Source organism: Girardinichthys multiradiatus, chromosome 24 (assembly GCF_021462225.1).
Source record: "Girardinichthys multiradiatus isolate DD_20200921_A chromosome 24, DD_fGirMul_XY1, whole genome shotgun sequence".
Lineage (NCBI taxonomy): Eukaryota > Metazoa > Chordata > Actinopteri > Cyprinodontiformes > Goodeidae > Girardinichthys > Girardinichthys multiradiatus.
This window is the reverse complement of record NC_061816.1, coordinates 3448372-3470256: the sequence shown is the minus strand read 5'-3', so window position 1 is coordinate 3470256 and position 21885 is coordinate 3448372. Positions and strand designations below refer to the sequence as shown.

General features: G+C 42.4%; 2 protein-coding genes across 2 annotated transcripts in view; one reads left to right on the top strand and one right to left on the bottom strand.

The window, feature by feature from the left end:
• LOC124861406 (NACHT, LRR and PYD domains-containing protein 4-like) overlaps positions 1-21885 on the bottom strand; it is a 328592-nt gene that overhangs the window by 286498 nt on the left and 20209 nt on the right. The gene's annotated exons all lie outside the window — the stretch shown is intronic.
• Positions 696-15391, top strand: LOC124861444 (zinc finger protein 345-like). Its single transcript, XM_047355232.1, has 2 exons — positions 696-867; positions 12772-15391. The coding sequence occupies exon 2, from the start codon at positions 12810-12812 to the stop codon at positions 14931-14933; it is 2124 nt and encodes a 707-aa protein (XP_047211188.1). The 5' UTR covers positions 696-867; positions 12772-12809; the 3' UTR covers positions 14934-15391.

Below are 21885 nucleotides of genomic sequence, written 5' to 3'. Positions count from 1 at the left end.
TTCTTCACCAAGTGCATACTCTCCCTCCTCCCTATCAGCTGATACAGCTCTTACATATGTTCGGTGTTTTGTTTCCAGTCCTTGTATAATTATGTCATTCACTGTTGAATGTTGTTCCAGATCATCAATTCTTTTTTCAAAATTTTCAGTTTTTTTGTCTTTTTCTTTGACCATGTTCTCTAGTTTACTCACTTTTTTCATTAAATTCAAAAGTTTTTCTAGTTGCCTTGCTACTTTAGCAGTCTCACCAGACATTACCAGACAAGTTTAGTGATTTCTTTATTTTTTCCAGCTCTGCCTCTAATCCAGTGTTCTTTTTAGGTGGCATCTTGCAATTTTATAATGAGTTTAACAGTAGCAATATCACAATGCTTCCCCAGCAGCAATATTAATAACAATAGTAGCAGCAAAAGCAGCACAGTGCCTCACCGGCTTATCAGCATCAGTAGCAGCTCCTGGGCCCAGTGGTTCACCTAACCATCTGCTTCAGGCAAATATATTTTATATAATAGTGATTTAATTCAGGGGTTAAATATGAGACTCTGCACATGACCTAAACTGTCGGTTCTTGAGGTTCAGTTTTCTCTACATTGCTGATCAGATGTTTTTCTCTATTGTGAATCTTTAACAGCTTAGAAACATGAAGTTAAAGTTGTTCATAATGCATGTAATGTGTTTCAGTGCTGCCAGCAGATGTTAAAGAAGAGGCTCCTGAAGAACAGAGTCCTGATGTGGATCAGAAGGAGCCAGAGCCCCTCCAGATAAAGGAGGAACAGGAGGAACTCTGGACCAGTCAGGAAGGAGAGCAGCTCACTGTGAAGGAGGAGACTGATACCAGGTTTCCATTAACTGCAGCTCCTATCAAGAGTAAGGATTTGTTTGTGTGTGTGTCTCCTGTCTGGCAGCTAACAGTCTGGTGCATCTGGTTGTCTTTTATGATCAAAACCAGATTTGCTTCATAAAAAGGAGGAAGAAATTAGACGTTTCCTGAGCTGAAACTGCTGGGAAAATACGACGCAAACATAATATAAAGATATCTACGCAGAACCTGGAGAGACTAAATTAAACTATTCTGCTCTCCTACAGACTCAAAGTTCACAACAAAATGTATTTAAAGGCTAAAAAAGTGGACTTTGCAGATGTCTCCTTTAACACTGCTCTTAATGTGCATGAACCTGTTCCTCTAGAAGCTTCCAGAAAACTCTGTAATTAGTTTCTTAATTTCTTGGACAAGGTTGACATTAGGGCCTGTATTTCTCTTCCCTCCTATGACCCGTCCATCTTGGTCACCTGCCTCGCGGTCTTTAATCACTGGGAGCCTTATTTCCTTTCCACTCTAGAGACACTGGTTATCAGTATAAAACCATCTGGCTCCCCCTGTGATGTTCTTCCTCCACGTCGTCTTAAGGAGTTTTCTTCTTCTATTGGCCTCTTTATCCTTAAAGTTATTAACAGTAGTTTGACCTCCAGCGTGGAGCAGAACAATTTTAAACATACTATTGTGAAATCTGGCCTCAATCATTTTGCTTTGTTAAGCTTTAGGCCGATCTCCAAGTTACCCTTTTCTGTCCAAAATTTTGAAACAACAGTTTACAACCAGCTGAAGCCTTACTGGATAAATATATGATTATGGAAGTGTTCCAGTCTGGGTTTAAAACTTACCACTGAATCGGCTCTTTTAGGGATTTTTGATGATGTATTCTTAGCAACGGATTCTGGGAACTGCTTTTAGATTTACCAGCTGCTTTTGATCCAGTGGATCATAACGTTCTCATCTCCAGACTGGAGCAGTGGGTGGGCATCACTGGCTCAGCTCTTTAATGGTTCAGGTCCTACTTCTCTGATAGGAGTTTCTGGATCATGGTGGATGATTTTACTTCCCCCGGGGGATACCTCAAGGCTCCATTCTTGGAGCCCTGATGTTGCGTCTTATTTTTGTGCTGATGACTGTCAAGTCTATTTCCCTTTAAAACATAATGTTTCTGTTTAGCCTCTCCTTGATTGTCTTAGTGACATCTGGGCATGGATGGCACTGGATTTTCTTAATTTTAATTAAAAATAAGTGGTCATGCTTTTCAAATTCAGTGACTCCAGCAGTATTTCTTCCTGTGGCCCAGCATAAAAATCCAGCATCATTAATTCAGTTTTAGTTGGGTAAAAATGAACCACGGCCTAAAATTTAAAACAGGTTTGAATGTCCCACCCCAGTAGCAGCTTTAATTCTGCTCCGTTGTTACATCAACTACCTCTCAGCGGTAGCCCGAAGGTCCTGGGTCTGACTCCCCCTCCTCATTTATCTTCTGCATGTAGCTTTGATATCTCTGTTGACCAGGTGCGTAGAGAGCTTTAAAAGCTTCACCCTAGGAAATCTCCTGGTCCTGACGGTATCAGCCCAAGGGTTCTGAAGGCTTGTGCGGGTCAGCTGAGTGGAGTGCTGCAGTACCCCTTTGCCATGAGCCTGAAGCAACAAAGAGTTCCAGAGCTATGGAAAACATCATGTCTGGTCCCAGTGCCAAAGAAAGTACATTCTGAAGGACTTCATGTCTATAGACCCATAGCTCTGACCTCCCACATTATGAAGGTCAGAGAGAGGCTGGTTCTGGTGCAACTGAGGACACGGGTGTGTGCAGCCCAGAAGCGTCTGCAGTTTGCTCACCAGCCCCATGTTGGAGTGGAGTTAATAAAGTTTCAATCAATCAGTCAAAGCTTGGCTCACAGGTCCTCTTTCTTTCAATTGAGGAGGCCTTCAGAAATCAAGCCTCTTTAGTCTTTCTCTGTCTTGCTGTGACATTTAGTGGCTAAAAAGCAACCAACGTTGTCGGGAAATTGTTGGTCTAGAGTTGATGCACGTACTGGGGATAGTATTTATCCTGATATTTAATTCCAGCTCCAGACCTTCTACAGGTAGATATCACCTTGGGCAAGAGGCGCTTATTCCCAAGGTTCCACATCGATGTATGGATGTACTGGCCTTTTGCGTGTATGTGTGTACTTGTACTTGCTGCTGATTAAGAACCATTTTTTGTATTTTTATTTTAAAGTGAGGACATTTTGACAAAGTGAGGTCCTCGCTTTATCAAATTCTGATTTTGGGACAGAGGTTAGGTTTAGGACTAGGGTATGAATTGAGTTTAGGCCCAAGAAATCAAGGATAAGGAATGGAAGTGACTGAAAGTCCTCATGAAGATAAAAGTACAAGGATGTGTGTGTGTTTGTTAGAATGGCATGTTGTGAAATTATGATTATATGATTATGAATATTTAGAAAAAAATAGAATTTAACCATCATAATTAAAATATAATTTATCATTCATATCCAAAATCACCCACAGTGTTTAGCTATTCAGAATATACTATGAAAATGTGATTGTTTGGCTGCTTGCACTTAATAATTGGAAGTATTAAGTGAGAAGCATGGACGTGAGGACATGATGAGTGGCTGAGATCTCGTGAGAGCTGTGCTCAAGTAATAACTAAAGTAAAACAAGCCAGTAAATTGAAGCCCAACATAGAAACGTTTAAAATACTAACCACTGTCTCATATTTCCCAATAAAACAAACTGGAAGAGGAAACCTTAGACAGCCTGGAGAGCTAGGTAGACCAATGTTTTGACAACATAGCAATGGGCAAAACACAAAAATCTGCATCCATGACCACACCAGCATCAAGATATCCCCGTTCAGAATGCTCGGCCAGCACCTCCACTATCTCTCCAGAGAAAGGCCACAATGATGTCCTGGACTCTATCGGCAAGAAGCTAACCAGCCTTGATGCTCGTCTTACCCTGGTGGAGGTTCTTCACAAGGACTTTTCAAGCTCTGAAGGAATCTCTGGAGTTCAGCCACAAACAACAAGCTTCGCTCACAGCCAAGAAACAAACGCTGAGGGATAAGGTAAAGAAATGTACCGATGGAATGATGCAGCTGTCTGAAACAAAGAAATGAGGGAGACCATCCTGAATATACAAGCTCGGGGCATACGGGACAACCTTGTCTTCTCCAACATCCCAGAACAGGCAGAGGAGGACACTGAATCCCTTATCTGGGAATTTCTCCAAAGTCAGCTAAAACTCCCAAGTGACGAGGTTAAAAACAACACATTTCATCGTGTTAACTGGCTCGGAGGTAAGAAGCCCGACAACAACTGGCCTCGGCCATTTGCAGTGAAATTCAGGCACTACAAGCAGAAAGAGCAGGTCAGGAGTCGGGGCAGAGAGCTACGGGGAACGAACTTCAGTGTCATTGACTAGTTTCCAAAGGAGATCCTCGATTGGAGGAGAGTATTATTCCCAATCAGGAAGAAATATATCACTGAAGTGGCTGTAGATAAACTCTGTTAATGGTCAGTTGTTCAGGGACCTGGTTGGATAAGAGGTTAGATAACACAGTTATAATCTAATGTAAAGCACAGCTCAGCATGATGAAAGCATGTACCTGTAAGGCAGGAGTAAAGAGATTCAAGAAAATCTGATTAAAATCATAACCAATCAAAAGCATGAAGCTTCTAATAAAAGCATTTGAAGTAATTGAAAATCCTCAAAAATAACAAAAAAGCTTTATATATTATGTAGAAATTAATAAACATACGGTATTTGTATCAACAATGTAATAACTATTCTTTTTCAGCTTTAAATTAAAGCATTTAAATCACTATATACATTTGTGTTTTAGAATATGGTAATTAACACTAGAACTCCCAAGCCCGTCAATTTGACGGCAAGCATTCTGGATGCGAGGCGGTGATGATGTCATCGCATTACATTGGTCAGAATGCTAAAGGTTTTCTTGCACGCTATAAAATGATGGTTTTGACAAGAATTAATAATAGTATTTGATCAAAACCTATTCTGTTTTATTATGATTTGTTGGGAGTATGATTATTGATTGAATAATCTTGATCAATAATTATAATTACAAATCATAATCTGACAAAATCAATTTCTTAACCATAAATCCTCATTTACGAATCGAGACCAGAGAGGTTTCTGGTGTTGTAATTGTGGCTCGACGCCTCTGACAATTACAACCGTTAAATACTCCGTAATAGTTAATAACTATTGCCGGAGATGTCACTGTTTAATCGACCGTTTCTGCCGAAACGTGTGGAACTTGAACCTTATTTTGACTGACACATCACTTTTTGCACACAATGAAACACCAAACGCTCTCTCTTTATCTATGTGAATATTTATTAATTTTCACCTACTCAACATGCAAAATTCTACATACACAGGGGTAAACACATCTAAATAAGCAAAATCAACAAACGGTAGTGGGTATGTATTGAGTCAACCAGCAGTTTATGGCACAACAGAGGAAAGGAGAGGATATGAAAAGGGGGGTGTGGTGATGACTGGTGGGGGGTTGGAGCGCAGCTTAGAGTGTCTTTTATGATCTTCTGATCATAAAACTTCCCCCCTTTACTCCTGAAACAAATGATTGATAACTTTTGGCGGCAAGCTAGCACAGTGAGATTGAAGACAAAGGTAAAATGGAGAATTTTACCATGAGGTCGTTTTAACAGTCCAGTTTTGCAACGCACCTGCGTTCAGATAGTAAACACAGACAGCTCTGGGGAACACGGCGGATCCCGATATTACATAACACATCAAAGTTTCAACAAGCAAGGTTACATGCACATATTATTCAGAACACATGAGATCCTAACCAGCGATTCTGATCGCTTCTACAACCTCTGACCCTGCCCAGGACTTGAATAAAGAAATAAAAAAAAGAATTGGGTTTTACTTGTGTCGTCTTCTTCCAAGTGAGGGAATTCAAGCGAGGAAAAGTGGGGTTAAGTTAATGTGCGTCCACAATTAACTTCAGGGGAACAGTCAGTCTTTGTCCTTTGGTCTTCTTGACAAAAAGGAAAAATATGATCTGACCATCAAAGTCGACTTGAAAATGAAACACGGTAGCGGTTCGTCTCTCCGAAACTCCGTGTCTCCAGTTACGTGTTAACTCACGTCTTCGATCGGCAAAAGTGAAATCTCTGGCCTTCTTAGTCCAAAAACTTCAGTTATGAATAGTTCGTTGTCCAACGAGAGAGAATGAATGAAACTCTTCACAGAGTTCTTCTCTTAAAGTGACGCTCTTCGATCCCTGGATGTGATTTCCAGCGGAAGGCAGTTTTTCAAACATGAGCGCCTCCTATACAGCATCCTGTGACGTCAGACTGGGGACGCCCAGTCATATCAGTCGCAATGCTTGATGGGATATGTAGGAGCGGGCTGTCCTGGGTACAAAATGGCCGATGCCATTGGAGGGGCACAGTGACGTCCAACAACGGGCAGATAATCCAATACTCAGCAAACAAGTGGTCCAACATTCCCCCCTAGGTTCAAAGGGTGAGATGAATCGCAGTCTTTGAAGCTACTGGGACCATTCTGTCCTTTGCTGAGCAATCAGTGATCCGTGGCGAAGCAGAACAAAACAAAATTGTCTTTGTGTTACTCAAAACCTACGACTGGGCAGGATAGAGGTTAGCCTGGGCAGGACTAACTCTGACTAAACTCATCCCTTTCTACATTGTTCAATGAGACAAATACAGGACAATACATTCACATCATCATTACATTCTTTGGTCATCAGCTTTGGTAATCCTGAGACAAAGTGAAACAATAACATATCGTACATATATATGTATATATAAGAATAAAAGGAACAAACAAAATCATGGTTCATAGCTTATTCATCGAACTTCTATTAGGCACTGGACCCTGGCTGTGTCGTTGGCAAAGGCGGTGCTATGAACCGTGAGGGAATGAATGTGAGGGCATCAATCCTGACCTGTAAACGCTTAACCTGTCTGTATGCGGTGAGTGCCATTCCAGCCGTCACGACCCACCCGATCACAAGGAGAACTACCGTAACGGTCATAGTGTGGGTTTCTGTCCATTCTGTTCGCCGGGGAAACCGAGGGAAAGGTGTGACGCTTAGTTCCGCAGGGGTGAGGTTGAACTTAATCTGTTTGGTCCCTTCCACTGTCAGTTGTTTTTCTATACTAGCGTCAATGCTGAAATTATATCCCTTGAAAGCATCCATAATTTCAAGTTCTGTATCGTATCGGTCGAGATTAAGATGATGAAGGATTATGTCCCCGAGATGTAGGAGTGCACCTTGGGGTACGGAGACGAACATTGTTTGGTTGGGTAATTTTATTCTGGTAACGGTGTCGTGCTGATCGTAGGATAGCAAGGCTTCTGTTACTGGGGTGCTTACAAGCCATCGGTTACCCGCACGTTCAACCTTGGTTTCTAACCCTACATCCTTCAGAGTTATCTTTGCCTGACAGTTTTGTTCGGGAGCTCCCTCCCTTAACCCACACATGTAATCGGTGACATCTCTAATAAATGGGTTACTCGGGCACACCCAATGGAGGTCCTTGGTTTTGGTGCACAGGTCTAAATTGGGAATCAAGTAAAGTTTTGGGTCAGCCTCGTGGTAAGCCAAAAGTGATGGGGTTTTCAGTTGTACGTGTGTGTTTTCCTTCCAAAACCCGACATTTAACACTGTTTTAAGCCTGTATACGTTTGCTCTTTCGATGATGGGAAGATTGAGCATAAATCCTATCTCTAGGTTATCCGGATTTACGAAAATTGGGATTGCACTGCCTAAGCTATACGCTAGGTGTGTTTGTGGAGGTTGCAAGGTGTCTGTTGTGGTGGACTTTAGGATTTTCTCCACCAAATCCAGCGGGACTAGGTAAGTGGGTATTCGTCCTGCAGTTAGGCTGTCTACCGATGAACCAACTTCCCTAATCAGGTCCTGCATCAAATCTCTTACAACCTGTGTGTACATCAAATCATTCCTGACCACTTCTGTGAGGGTTTGTAGTGCATGCAGGGTATTGTTAATAAGGGTGGAGTGTAAGTTTACAGTAACCACGGTGCCCTGGAGGGTCTTGGTTTGTATGTCTAATAGTCTCTGTTGGAGGAGGAGTCTTTGTTGGATTTCTGGCATTTCGTCATCCAATTCTTGCATGTGTCTCTGAATAGTTTTCAGGCTAACGGAATTTGCTGCTGAAAGGCCAATGGAAAACAGAGATCCCAGCGCCGCAGCTGAGGCTATCAATCCACTGAGGAATCTCTTTGGGCGTTTACTGCCGCTGAGGTCCTCTTCGGTGACCATGAATTTCTGCAATTGTTTGAGGATATAGATTGTAGCCTGTTTGGCATGGTCTATGGTGTCGGGGGTTTGAGTCCCTTGAGGTCTTCCTTCAGTCATCAGTGGCGGAAGACGGATGTGTTTACGGTATACGTCCCACGGGTCTAGGCGCACGAAGACCCTCTGCGTGTGGAGTCTACAGCGCGTAATAAGGAGCCCGGGGGTGTCTTGCAGGACTGTGCCGGTTGGTGGTCCTATCTGTACTACGCCGGTTGGTAGAGCAAGTGTGGAGCCAATAAGAATGCCAATCATCCAGATGACCTCCATCCTGCAACAGAGAAATCCTGATTATAGGAGGGAAAATTTTATGGATGAAGTTGTTAGTGGTTAGTGCATGTTAGTGTGGAGTTTATTTACATGCACCGATCTGACTGACCCTATGCGCTCCCCTCTCCTCCCTCAGTTTCAGGAGGGAGCCCTGTTTCTGTGGAGGAGAGTCTGTGGTAGGGTTTGATCTGGTTCGCGTGAACCCATTTGTACATCGGGGCCTGTTTGGATTTTGAGATTCTTATTCTGTAGGCCACTGGTGAGAGTTTACCTACAATTTCGAAGGGCCCTGCCCATTTTGGGAGAAATTTCCTGGAGCGTCCGGTTGGTAGGGCAAATCTGAAATAAAAGACTTTTTCACCCACTTCGTATTCACGGTGGGATGCTTTTCGGTCATAATATGCTTTTGCGCCCTCTACGCTGGCTTCCAGGTTTGTTTGCGCCCAAGCGAATGTTGATCTGAGGTGCTCCTTCAGGTCTGCGACATATTGGTGTGCTGTGTAGGCAGTTGTCACACTCACATCTTCTGGATGGTACAATAGATGGAGTGGGAGAGTCATTTGCCTTCCAGTCATCATCTCAAAGGGTGTCACTCCTGTAGAGCGTTGGGGGGTGGACCGGATGGCCATCAGGACTAAGGGGAGTTTGATGTCCCAGTCCTTTCCATTGCCGCTAACGTACTTCTTTAGCATGGCCACTATGGTACGGTTCATCCGCTCCACCTGACCAGACGATTGAGGGTGGTAGGGAATGTGAAATTTTACTTTCACCCCTAGAATGTCAAACAGCGATGTCATGACGCTTGAGGTGAAATGCGTCCCTCTGTCCGAGTTAATGGACAGGGGAAGGCCCCACCGGCTGAAAACGTGGTTCAGTAGAAGAACGGCTGTGGTTACAGCTGTGTCGTTCGGTGCAGGTAAGCATTCAACCCACTTGGTGAAACTGCACGTCACTGTTAGGAGGTATTTGTTACCTCTGGCCGATTTGGGGACTGGTCCAACCCAGTCGATTTGCAGGTGGGACCACGGGAATGTGACCCCCCTACGCTGAAGTGGTGCCCGACCGAGTGGTTGTGACGGTTGGAACTGACAGCAAGTCAAACATCCTTGGATGTAGATTTGGGCGTCGTGAGCCATCGAAGGCCAGTATGCCACCTGTTGTAGGGTGTGGAGTGTGGCTTTAAGACCCCTGTGACCCCCTACAGGAGAGTCATGAGCGTGGGCTAACATGACTCCCCTGTGGTCAGTGGGTACCACCCATCGGGGCGTCCCGCACCCATTGTGGGTGTAGACCAGCAAACCTTTCTCCAGCTTCAGGTGGGACAGGTTACGTCGGAGGGTCCTCAGTTCTTTGGTCTCGCCCGTCGCCAATGGCGACGTTTCCGTTGACCGACCGTTGGCCACTAGCTCTCTAATGGTGTGGAGGTTTGGGTCTTGGTCCTGCATGGTTGCCAAGTCATTGGAGGAGCACAGTGACGTCCAACAACGGGCAGATAATCCAATACTCAGCAAACAAGTGGTCCAACAGATTTATATATAGTACTGAAAAATAATACAGAGTAGCGGGTACATTTAAAAAAAAAAAGCTTTACTAATCTGACCAAAAGCTGGACAGCTCCATGTTACGCCCCCCTTTCACTACGCGGACATAAACTAGTGCTAAAAATGCCTTCAGCTCATCCACACTCATGTCCCAAGAGGAATCATCTCCAAGCAGAGGAACGCGGTCGGGGCATCTTGGATCTGGCGTTCTGTCAACGTGTTCTGTCTCTGACGCCTCCCTCTACTTTCTTCCTCCCCTACTACTGTCCACACAGTGCCATCCTTTCCTATTTCCCCCTCCTTCCCAGGTGTGCGCTCGTCTTGCAATGAAAACGCAGTAAAGCGCAGAATAGATTGTTGTTCCTGGGCTACTATATCTATTACCTAACTTATTGTTTATTTTTTTATCCATCATCAGTATCTTGATCTGTAGTTTCTCTCCTGCCAGCTGGATTGCTGGGTTTATAGCTGGGCACTGATCACCTGGCTCGTCTCCTTGTCTCTGAACCTGCGCTGATTGTGGCACTGTTGCTGTAATTTATATAATATTAGTTTACTAATCTGTAAACTATAGCCTAAAATTATTAAATGGTTACGTAGGCTAGTCTTTTACTACCTTAAAATAATGCGCCACAACCTCCTGCTGACGGGGCGACTCGTGTTTTTTTAGCCGTGGGAGGCTCACTCTCTGACCCGCTTTCACTGGAACTGAATGCTGACCAAGAGCCGTCAGAATCCCTCTCGACCCCAGAATCACGATCATCTAATTTTTGAAGCATCTCCAATGCCTCAGAAAACATCCTTCAAGAAGCTATTTGTAGGATGCCAACAATCTCCTTCTCAGACTGCGTTCTACAGTGGCGGTTGCTAGGCAATGCTCGCGCGTATACTCAGCCGCGGGAAAACAAATATCAATGTAAATAATAGGGCCATCAAAATAGCGGCTGTGGTAGTTAGAGGTAGAAATACTTAGATCTTTAAATAGAGACATAGGAATACACAAGACACAGGTTTAGAAAAGGTCGGGATGCCAGGAAGATAAGAGTTTTAATAAACCAGAGTTATGGCATGTCAAACTTTCAAACCCGTCAAATTGACTGCTGTTGGACCACTTGTTGCTGAATATTGGACTACTTGCACAGACACCAGGCCTCCTGATGCTTGCGGCCATTTTGTATCCCGGACAGTGCGCGCCTCCATGTCCCGTCGATCATCACGACTGTTATGACGTGGCGTCTCAAGTCTGACATCACAAGACGCTATATAGGAAGGCGGGCATTTTAAAACTTGCTTTCCAGCTGGCAATCTTGACGGGGTCGCCACGCAACTGGAGCGTCCTTGGAAGTAACAGAGATCCCACGTGGACTTCAGTTATTTCTCTCTCTCGTTGGCCAACGAACAATTCATAACTGAGGTTTTTGGACTAAGAAGGCCAGGAATTTCACTTTGCCAATCGAAGACGTGAGTTTAACACGTAACTAAAACACGGAGTTCGAGGAAATGAACCGCCATCGTGTTTCATCCCTAGTCGACTGCTGATGGTTAGATCCTATTTTTCCTTTTCGTCAAAAAGACCAAAGGACAGGACTGACCGCTCTCTTGGTGTAACTGCGGACGCGCAACAACACTCAGCCCCCCTTTTTTTTCCTCCCACTCGCTGCCCCGAAGGAAGCTTCAACAAGTAAAACCCATCTTTTATTTAATCTTTTATTTCTTTATTAGAAGGCCTGGGCAGGGTCAGAGGTTGTAGAAGCGATCAGAATCGCTGGTTAGGATCTCATGTGTTCTGAATAATATGTGCATGTAACCTTGCTTATTGAAACTTTGATGTGTTATGTTGATATCGGGATCCGCCGCGGTCCTAGAGCTGCTTGTGTTTACTATCTGAGAGTCAACGCGGGTGCGTTGTAAGACTGGACTGTTAAACGACCTCATGGTAAAATTCTCCATTTCCCCTTTGTCTTCAATCTCACTGTGCTAGCTTGCCGCCAAAAGTTAGAATCCTTTGTGCTCAGGAGTTGGGGGGAAGTTTTATGATCAGAAGATCATTGAGGACAGTCGGAGCTGCGCTCCAACCCCCCACCACTCGCCACCACACCACTTTTCATATTCTCATTTTCCTTCATCTGTTGTGCCATAAACTGCTGGTTGATTCAATACATACCCACTGCCGTTTGTTGAATATTGCTTATTTAGATGTGTTACCCCTGTGTTTGTAGAATTTTGCATGTTGAGTAGGTAAAAATTAATAAATATTCACATAGATAAAGAGAGAGCGTTTTGTGTTCGTTGTGTGCGAAAGTGATTCGTCAGTCAAAATAAGGTTAACGTTCCACACGTTTCGGCAGAAACGGTCGATTAAACAGTGACATCTCCGGGAATAGTTATTAATTATTACGGAGTATTTAACGGTTGTAATTGTCAAAGGCGTTGAGCCACAATTACAACACCAGAAACATCTCTGGTCTCGATTCATAAATGAGGATTTTGGGTAGGAAGTTGATTTTGTCAGGTTATGATTTGTAATTATAATTATTGATCAAGATTAATCAATCAATAATCATAAACCCAACACTGCCCTGGGAGTTCTAGTGTTAAACCATAACACCGTGAAACCACTATATTTACAGTCCAGGTTATCACACCATTGTGGCCTCTCTGATTTTATCTACTGTACTGTTCACTGATAATATTTATCAGATTCTTTTCTCTAGTTTTAATCTTTATCATCTTTGTAACATTGTCAAGGTAAAGTTGTTCATTATGCATATAATGTGTTTCAATGATGTCTGCAGATTTTAAAGAAGAGGCTCCTGAAGAACACAGTCCTGATATGGACCAGCAGGAGCTGGAGCTCCTCCACACAAAGGAGGAAAGTGAAAGAATCTGGGCCAGCCAGGATCAAGAACAACTGAATGTGAAGGAGGAGACTGATGATACCAGGTTTCCAGTAACTGTTGTTCATATGAAGAGTGAAGAGGATGAAGAGAAACCTCTGCTCTCTCAGCTTCATCAACACCAGACAGACGACAGAGATCTTCCAAGCAGCATCTCAACTGACCAGATAAAAGCAGAAATTAAAGAAGAGGACTCTGGAACATCAGTATCCAGCAGGAACCCAGATCTAAATACTCATGGATGCTCTTCCAACTATTTAGAGACTAAAGACGGTGAAGATGATGAAGGGGATGATGATGTGAAGCATCATGAATCTGGGCTTAAACGCTTGTCAGACTCTGAAACTGAAGACAGTGAGGAGGATTGGAAGGAGAGCAGGACTCCAGGGTCTAGCAGAAACGCTGTCAACAAATCTTTGAGCTGCTCTAAGTGTGGGGGAAAATTTGCTAACAGACGCTCTCTTCAGAGTCACATGACATGTCATCCAAGATTAACGTCTTCAGATTGTTCCGGTAATGAGACTTGTTTCAGAGAAAAGAAAATTATAGATTCACTGACCAAAGGTTTTACCAGGAAATATGATTTAAAACAACACACAACAGTCCACACTTGGGAGAAACCCTTTCTATGTGATGCATGTGGAAAAAGATTTGCCTACAAGTCAGATTTAAACATACACACGAGAATCCACACAGGAGACAAACCCTTTGGTTGTGATGCATGTGGAAAACGATTTGCAGTCAAGTCACGATTAAACACGCACATGAAAATTCACACAGGAGATAAACTGTTTGGTTGTGATGCATGTGGGAAAAGATTTGTCTCCAAGTCATATTTAAACAAACACATGAGAATTCACACAGGAGATAAACCCTTTGGTTGTGATGCATGTGGAAAAAGTTTTGTCTCCAAGTCAAAATTAAACACACACATGATAATTCATACAGGAGATAAACCTTTTGGTTGTGATGCTTGTGGAAAAAGATTTGCAGTCAAGTCACAATTAAACACGCACATGAGAATTCACACAGGAGATAAACTGTTTGGTTGTGATGCATGTGGAAAAAGATTTGTCTCCAAGTCATATTTAAACAAACACATGAGAATTCACAAAGTAGATAAACCTTTTGGTTGTGATGCATGTGGAAAAAGATTTGTCTCCAAGTCATATTTAAACAGTCACATGAGAATTCACACAGGAGATAAACCTTTTGGTTGTGATGCATGTGGAAAAAGATTTGTCTCCAAGTCATATTTAAACAATCACATGAGAATTCACACAGGAGATAAACCTTTTGGTTGTGATACATGTGGAAAAAGATTTGTTTTCAAGTCACAATTAAACACACACATGAGAATCCACACAGGAGACAAACCGTTTGGTTGTGATGCATGTGGAAAAAGATTCGTCTCCAAGTCAAAATTAAACACACACATGAGAATCCACACAGGAGATAAACCGTTTGGTTGTGATGCATGTGGAAAACAATTTGCAGCCAAGTCACAGTTAAACACACACATGAGAATTCACACAGGAGATAAACTGTTTGGTTGTGATGCATGTGGAAAAAGATTTGTCTACAAATCAAAATTAAACAAACACATGAGAATTCACACAGGAGTTAAACCATTTGGTTGTGATGCATGTGGAAAAAGATTTGTCTACAAGTCAAATTTAAACAAACACATGATAATTCACACAGGAGATAAACCTTTTGGTTGTGAAGCATGTGTTAAAAGATTTGCCTACAAGTCAGAATTAAACAAACACATGAGAATTCACACAGGAGATAAACCGTTTGGTTGTGATGCATGTGGAAAAAGATTTGTCTTCAAGTCACGATTAAACACACACATGAGAATCCACACAGGAGACAAACCGTTTGGTTGTGATGCATGTGGAAAAAGATTCGTCTTCAAGTCAAAATTAAACACACACATGAGAATTCACACAGGAGATAAACCGTTTGGTTGTGATGCATGTGGAAAACAATTTGCAGTCAGGTCACAATTAAACACACACATGAGAATTCACACAGGAGACTTACTTTGCTTGTGAAGCATGTGGAAAAGGTTTTGCTTCAAAATCATATTGATACAAACACATGACAAATCCACACAGGAGAGAAAAAAACATTTAGTTCAGATGCTTGTGGCAACTTCTTTGCCTTCAAGTCATCTTTAAACATACACACAAGAATGTTGGACCAATTGTTTGCTGACTATTGGACCATTTGCACGTTGCTGGACGCCACCAGGCCTCCTGGCGTTTTCGGCCATTTTGTATCCAGGACATTGCGACTGATATGACGGGGCGCCCCAGTCTGTCGTCACAGGACGTTATATAGGAAGGCACCCATTTTGACCATTCACCTTCAGATGAAGACCATGTCCGGTTACCAACATCTGAAGCATCATCTGGAGAAGAGTCCCGAGTGGATCTCATTTATTCTCTCTCATTGGCCAACGAAAAAGTCATAAAAGAGGTTTCTGGAATAAGAAGGCCAGAAATTGCACTTTGCCGATCGAAGACGTGAGTTTAACACGTAACTAAAAAAACCACGGAGTTTCGAGGAGACAAACCGCCACCGTGTTTTGGTCCTAGTCGACTTTGATGGTCAGATCATATTTTCCCTTTCGCCAAGTAGGCCAGAGGACGAAGATTGACAATTTTTTCTGAAGTTAACTGTGGACGCACAATAACTTCCAACTTCCCCCTCCATTCGCTCTCAACTCCGCTGAGAAAGAAGGCTTCAACAAGTAAAACCCATCCTTTATTTTTGTTTCTTTCTTGGAAAGTCTGGGCAGGGTACATGAAGTTTTAGTGCAATGAGATTCGCTATTTAGTCTAATGTGTTCTGAATGATATGTGCACCATACCTTTTTATTGAAACTTTGATGTGCCATGTTGAGGTATGGAGGCCGCTGTGCTCCCAGTTTTGTGTGTGTTTTGCGGGGTATTGAACACCTGAGAGCAAGCGCAGGTGCGCTGTGAGACTGGACTGTTAAAATAACCTCATGGTGAAATTCCCCATTTTCTTTGTCTACAACCTTACTGCTTGTTAGCTTGCCGCCAAAAGTTTTATAACCCTTTGTCTGCTCAAGAGTTGGGGGAGGTTTTATGACTGAGTATAACTGAGTTACAGTTTGAGCTGCGCCCCAACCTCCACTCACCACCACACCCCTTTGTCATATTATCATTTTTGCCATAACTGCTGGTTTGATCCCATACACACCCACTGCTGTTTTGCTTTATTTTGTTTAGTTAGATATTTTACCCCTTTTGTGTAGAACTTTGCATGTTTGAGTAGGTGAAGATTATTAAATCAGAAGAACGGATTGTATCAGGCTGTGATTTAATAAATATTCACATAGATAAAGAGAAGGCGTTTCTGGGTTTATTTTGTGCAAGAGTGCTTCGTCAGTCAAGAAAAGGTTAAAAGTTTCACACGTTTCGGTAGAAACGGTCGATTAAACAGTGACATCTCTGGTAATAGTTATTAATTATTACTGAGTATTTAACGGTTGTAATTATCAAAGGCATTGAGCCACACTTACAACACCAAAAGACAACTCTGGTCTCGATTCATAAATGAGGATTTCGGTTAAGAAATTAATTTTGTCAAATTATGATTTTTTATTATAATTATTGATAAAGTTTAATCAATCAATAATCATAATTACAACAAGAATCCAAACTGGAGAGACACTTTTTGATTAAATAAAAGATAAACCATTTGCTGGTTATGATTGTGGAAAAGATTTAAGCATAATTTAAGACCCTCTTTACACCATATTGCATAGGTTCCAGGAAACAATGTTTTTCCATGTCTGTTATCAGTTTAGCTAGCCAATAGTGGCAGATTCGTGGAAGTCCCAGTTGCTCGTGCTGAAAAGCAACAGCAGCTCGCATATTTAGTTTGCCCGGGAGTGGATATTCACCAGGTAGATAGTGGTGAAAAAGTGTTTGCCACCTAAACCTAATAACTGGTTGGGCTAACCCTCAACAGCAACAACTGCAATAAAGTGTTTGCTATAACATGCAACGAGTCTTTTACAGCCCTATGGAGGAATTTTGGTCCACTAATCTTTGCAGAATTGTTGTAATTCTGCCACATTGGAGCGTTTTCGAGCATGAACAAGCTTTTTTTCAGTTAAGTCTGAAGTTCGAAAAACAGGCAAAAGTCATTGGACCAGGATGGGAGCGGGAGTCATGAAGGTTGAAAAACAGGCAAAAGTCATAACACAGGGAGCTGCAGGCTGTTTACAACTCTTTCTACGGAGGCCAGGAGACAGCACCGAAAATCCCGGCGACCATGTAACTCAATGATGGGATAGCTTGCCCGGCAACGGGATGAGCAGTGAGGCTATCTGCACTATAAAAACTCTGCCAAAGAAAGAAACGGGGTTGTTTCCTCACAGAAGACCAGCAAACAAGATCGGATGGAGAAAGAAGCTACAGATGAATCATAAGACCGGAGACGCAGCCCCGCTGACAATTCTGCATTATAGAGAGGATCAACCCGTGTGCCCTGAGAAGAGCTGCAACTCAGAATTGAGAATCTGAATTTCATCTGTTGCATTTTTACCAAGACAACTGAAGTGAACTTGGTCAGTGAACAACTGATTGCTCTAAGTTTCAGGCTTCTGGAAATCCTGAACCAGCCTCAATTACACCTCAAAGGTTTCCTTCAACTATTCAGGCTCTGGAAGCTACCGACTTTTGAAACATATGCCAACAGAGTTTCTGTTTTTTAAATGTTGTTTTTGTTTTTTATTTTTTTCCAAATTGACCATCGAAACCCCGAGCATCAGTGCCTGTCCACTTAGAGGAAGAAAACTGAAGATTTGCCTCTCATCCAAGAAAACAATCACTTGTGGCCTACTGAAGAAATCATTCCAGTTGGATCCATGGTGAGCCTCCGTCTCCAAAGCCTCTTCAGCGTTACCAGTTTCAGCATTAGGGAAAGATAGGTTAAGTTGATTGATTTATTTCTATTATTCAATTTTTTTTGCTGATTGTTAATCTGTTACTGACACCTGCAAAAGCATTACTAATTAAATAAAGCATATAAAATTCTAGATTTATTGTGGACAATAATTTATTGTGATGAATTATATGAGTCTCCTTATTTTTGGGGTTTTTTTGGTGGTAAAAAGTCTTGTTGCCTGGTTCCAAATGATTTTAGGAGGTTTTTATAGGTTGCCTTAAGCCAAACCTGTTAAAACAATGCCCTTGGGGCTCGTGCCAAGCCACTAAAATCAACCTAACCCATATACCAATTGAAAGTTGTAAAATAGGTAATGAGTTGCCATTAACAGAAGTGAAAATCGCTCCTTTTGGTTTTTTTGAGTTTTTACTAGTCCTTCTTCCGATGATCACATGGTGCATCTCCAGGAGCTGTTTGTGCAGCTCAGTGAGCATGTCGTGATTGTGAACCCGGCTAAATGCAATTTCGGTCTGCCTGCTATTGAGTTCCTAGGACACAAGGTGTCACCTCAGGTGGCGGTTCCCCAGCCTGAAGAATCACATTCATAAAAACATCTCAATTATGATTAGAAAAACTTAAAGCCTCTTTAACAAAAATAAATTTGTGGCCTTCTTTAAAGCAGCATTCCTTTAGCCTATGACCATATTGAAAAACTACCATCTATCACATTGTTTCCTGTGGAATGGGGTTAACACATAATGAAAAACAATTTGCTCATATCTATTCAATTCAATTCAGTTTATTTATATAGTGCCAATTCACAACACATGTTGTCTCAAGGCACTTCACAAAGTCAGGTACATACATTCCAATTAATCCTAATCATTGAACAGTGCAGTCAGGTTCAGTTATTTATTCAAATTGGATAAAACGTTTTTCTGTCTAAGGAAACCCAGCAGATTGCATCCAGTCAGTGACTTGCAGCATTGCCTCCTCCTGGATGAGCATGTAGCGACAGTGGACAGTCACTGGTGTTGACTTTGCAGCAATCCCTCATACTGAGCATGCATGTAGCGACAGTGGAGAGGAAAAACTCCCTTTTAACAGGAAGAAACTTCCAGCAGAACCAGACTTGGTGTGAGCAGCCATCTGCCACGACCGACTGGGGGTTTGAGAGAACAGAACAGAGACACAAAGAGAACAAAGAAACACTGATCCAGGAGTACTTTCTATGGGAAGGAAAAGGAAATGTTAATGGATGTAGCTCCTTTAGTCGTTTCACCTAGAAAGAAAGAACAGATAAACTCTGAGCCAGTTTTGAAGGTTAGTCTGAAAGAGAGCACGTCAGAATCAGAAAAGCTTTATTGCCAAGTACGTTTTTGGACATACAAGGAATTTGTTTTGGCGTAGTCGGTGCAATACAATACAAATTAAACAGTATAAACATATCTACAATATAATATAAATATATGTGCACAGTTTTAAGTGAGCGAGAGTAAATATAGAGCTGTATAGGATGCAAGAGCAATACAACAGTGCAGGTGATCATTGTGCAAGTAAAGCAGGAGTCCAAGCTGAGCATTAATGTAACGCATAGAGTTACAGGTTACAAGTGTCCTGTCAGCAGAAAAGGGGGGGTGTGAGGGAAAAGGAGAGTGTCAAGGTGGTTTCCAGACTTTGTTAACAAGGCTGGTGGCAGATGGGAAAAAACTGTTCTTGTGGCGTGAGGTTTTGGTCCGGATGGACCGCAGCCTCCTGCCAGAGGGGAGAGTCTCAAAGAGTCTGTGACCGGGGTGGGAGGGATCAGCCAGAATCTTCCCTGCCCGCTTCAGGGTCCTGGAGGTGTACAGTTCCTGGAGCGACAGTAGACTGCAGCCAATCACCTTCTCAGCAGACCGAATGACACGCTGCAGCCTGCCCTTATCGTTGGCTGTAGCAGCGGCGTACCAGATGGTGATGGAGGAGGTGAGGATGGACTCACATATAATTACTTACAGTAAAAGCTCAGTCACTAGCCATATCTATGTTGGGACCCAGCCATGGATTTCAACATTAAACTCTGGCACGGACTTTTCTGGAACTTTCAAAATAAATTGCATTTAACTGACTTCCAGCAACTGAGGAAAGGGGGGTAACAGCGGACTTCCATGATGCCACTGTCTGAATAAGAGCACCCCCTCTTCAACAAGCCAACCTCTTCCAAGCCGGTTTTCATCGGGATAGGAGGGGAACAAAGCGCGCTGATGTCTCTTTGCTGGCAAACACACATAAACTTTTCAACTGGATCCAAGGATGTCATACGATCATCAATCATATGCAAAGATAAGTACGAATGAAATGCTGTCTGTGTATCCGGTATTTTCATTCATGAACGGGGAAATTAAGGTGCTTACTTTCTCTCTGAGGCCTGCAGAAGCAAATTGTCCCAGAGAAGTTCCCTACAGAGACGCACGGTCTCTATGAAGCCGAGCAGAGCGGTCTCCCAGTCTGGAAGGAAGACAGCAGAGACCCCATCACCGTGGTTACGGTAACGTGCAGTGTGGTTGGTGGACACAACGAGCCGTTTTCATCCACAGCCGGAGGTTAGCGGAAAGCTAACCCTTTTGTTCACAGAGCACTTTCAACCCCCCAAAGCTAAGGAGGTCAGCTGTGGCTAACCATTGTTCACTGTGGATACCTTCTTCAAACTTCGTCGCTTGGTCAACATTCCTCACCACAGTTCATGAGGTTAAGTGTTTTGGGCAGAGTGATAGAGAGATATTTAGATTGAAATGATCTAAACGTTTTTCATTTTATAAAGTTTTGTTTGTGTTGAACTCAGCTATCTTGGTGCTAGCAGGCTATCTGCAGCACACGTGCTCAGGTTGTGTTCTTTGTGGTTTTGAAAGTTAAGACAAACTTTATTTAAAGGGTGATTTTAAACAGAATATTGATCATAACGCGCCGTCCGCGCTTATGCATTTTAACCCTTTTATTAACCCTGGTATTTTAAAGGTATGTGTTGATTCTGGTTCTAAGCTATCAGCTTCTTTTGTTAGCTCAACTGCTAACCGGCAAGAACACGTGCTTGCTACTAAAGAGTATTTAACAGAAAGGTTGTTAGTTTTCAAGCTAGTGAATAATAGTCCCTAAACATCATTTACTACATTTGATAACTAAGTAAACACCATTAAGGCCCATTTCTCCAGAAAGATTTGGCTCTTTTCCAAAATACTCCCTTAATAATATTTCTTCAAATATTATTTCAATAAATAAAGGCAGCTAATTAGACACCGTTGAGAAATGGTCATCCAGAAGGTTGGTTTTATTCAGCAGATCATTATTTAAAACATTATTTTATTAAAATAATATTTTATCTGATCTTGCATTGTGAATGGTTGTCTAAACGTTGCTGATTATTTTCTAAGTTAGTTCCAAAACTAACTTAACTTCACTTCCAGATTCTTCAAGATAATCCTTGGTTCTCAAACATAAACATTGCATGGTAATGTTGAATAACTCTTTTTGGTCATGATTTCTAATCATCTTTAATCAACTTGTTTATATTGTACATAGCCCATTAGTCTTTGTTATTCTTTAATTCTGCTTGGTAGTTTAGTTGGATTGTTTTAGCATAGTAAAGGGTTTGTTGATTGAAATATGTTTGACTTTGAGTTGACATATTTTTGTTAATAAATTCTTGTATTTTAAGAAATTGTGTGAGTTCATTCCATATATGTGCAGAGTTCATGCTGTTCAATAATGTCAGAGCTCGTCTCACACCTCTCTATTTTGTCCTAATACCATCGCCTTACTCGGCTGGTATTCACAGAACAACCCTTAACAGACCGAAATATTATCGTACTCGTACTCGTCGTCTTCCGCTTTATCCGGGACCGGGTCGCGGGGGCAGCAGACTCAACAGAGATGCCCAGACGTCCCTCTCTCCAGACACCTCCTCCAGTTTCTCCAGGGGGAGCCCAAGGCGTTCCCAGGCCAGCCGAGAGACATAGTCCCTCCAGCGTGTCCTGGGCCTCCTCCCGGTGGGACGTACCTGGAACACCTCCCAAGGAAGGCGTCCAGGAGGCATCCGATATAGAT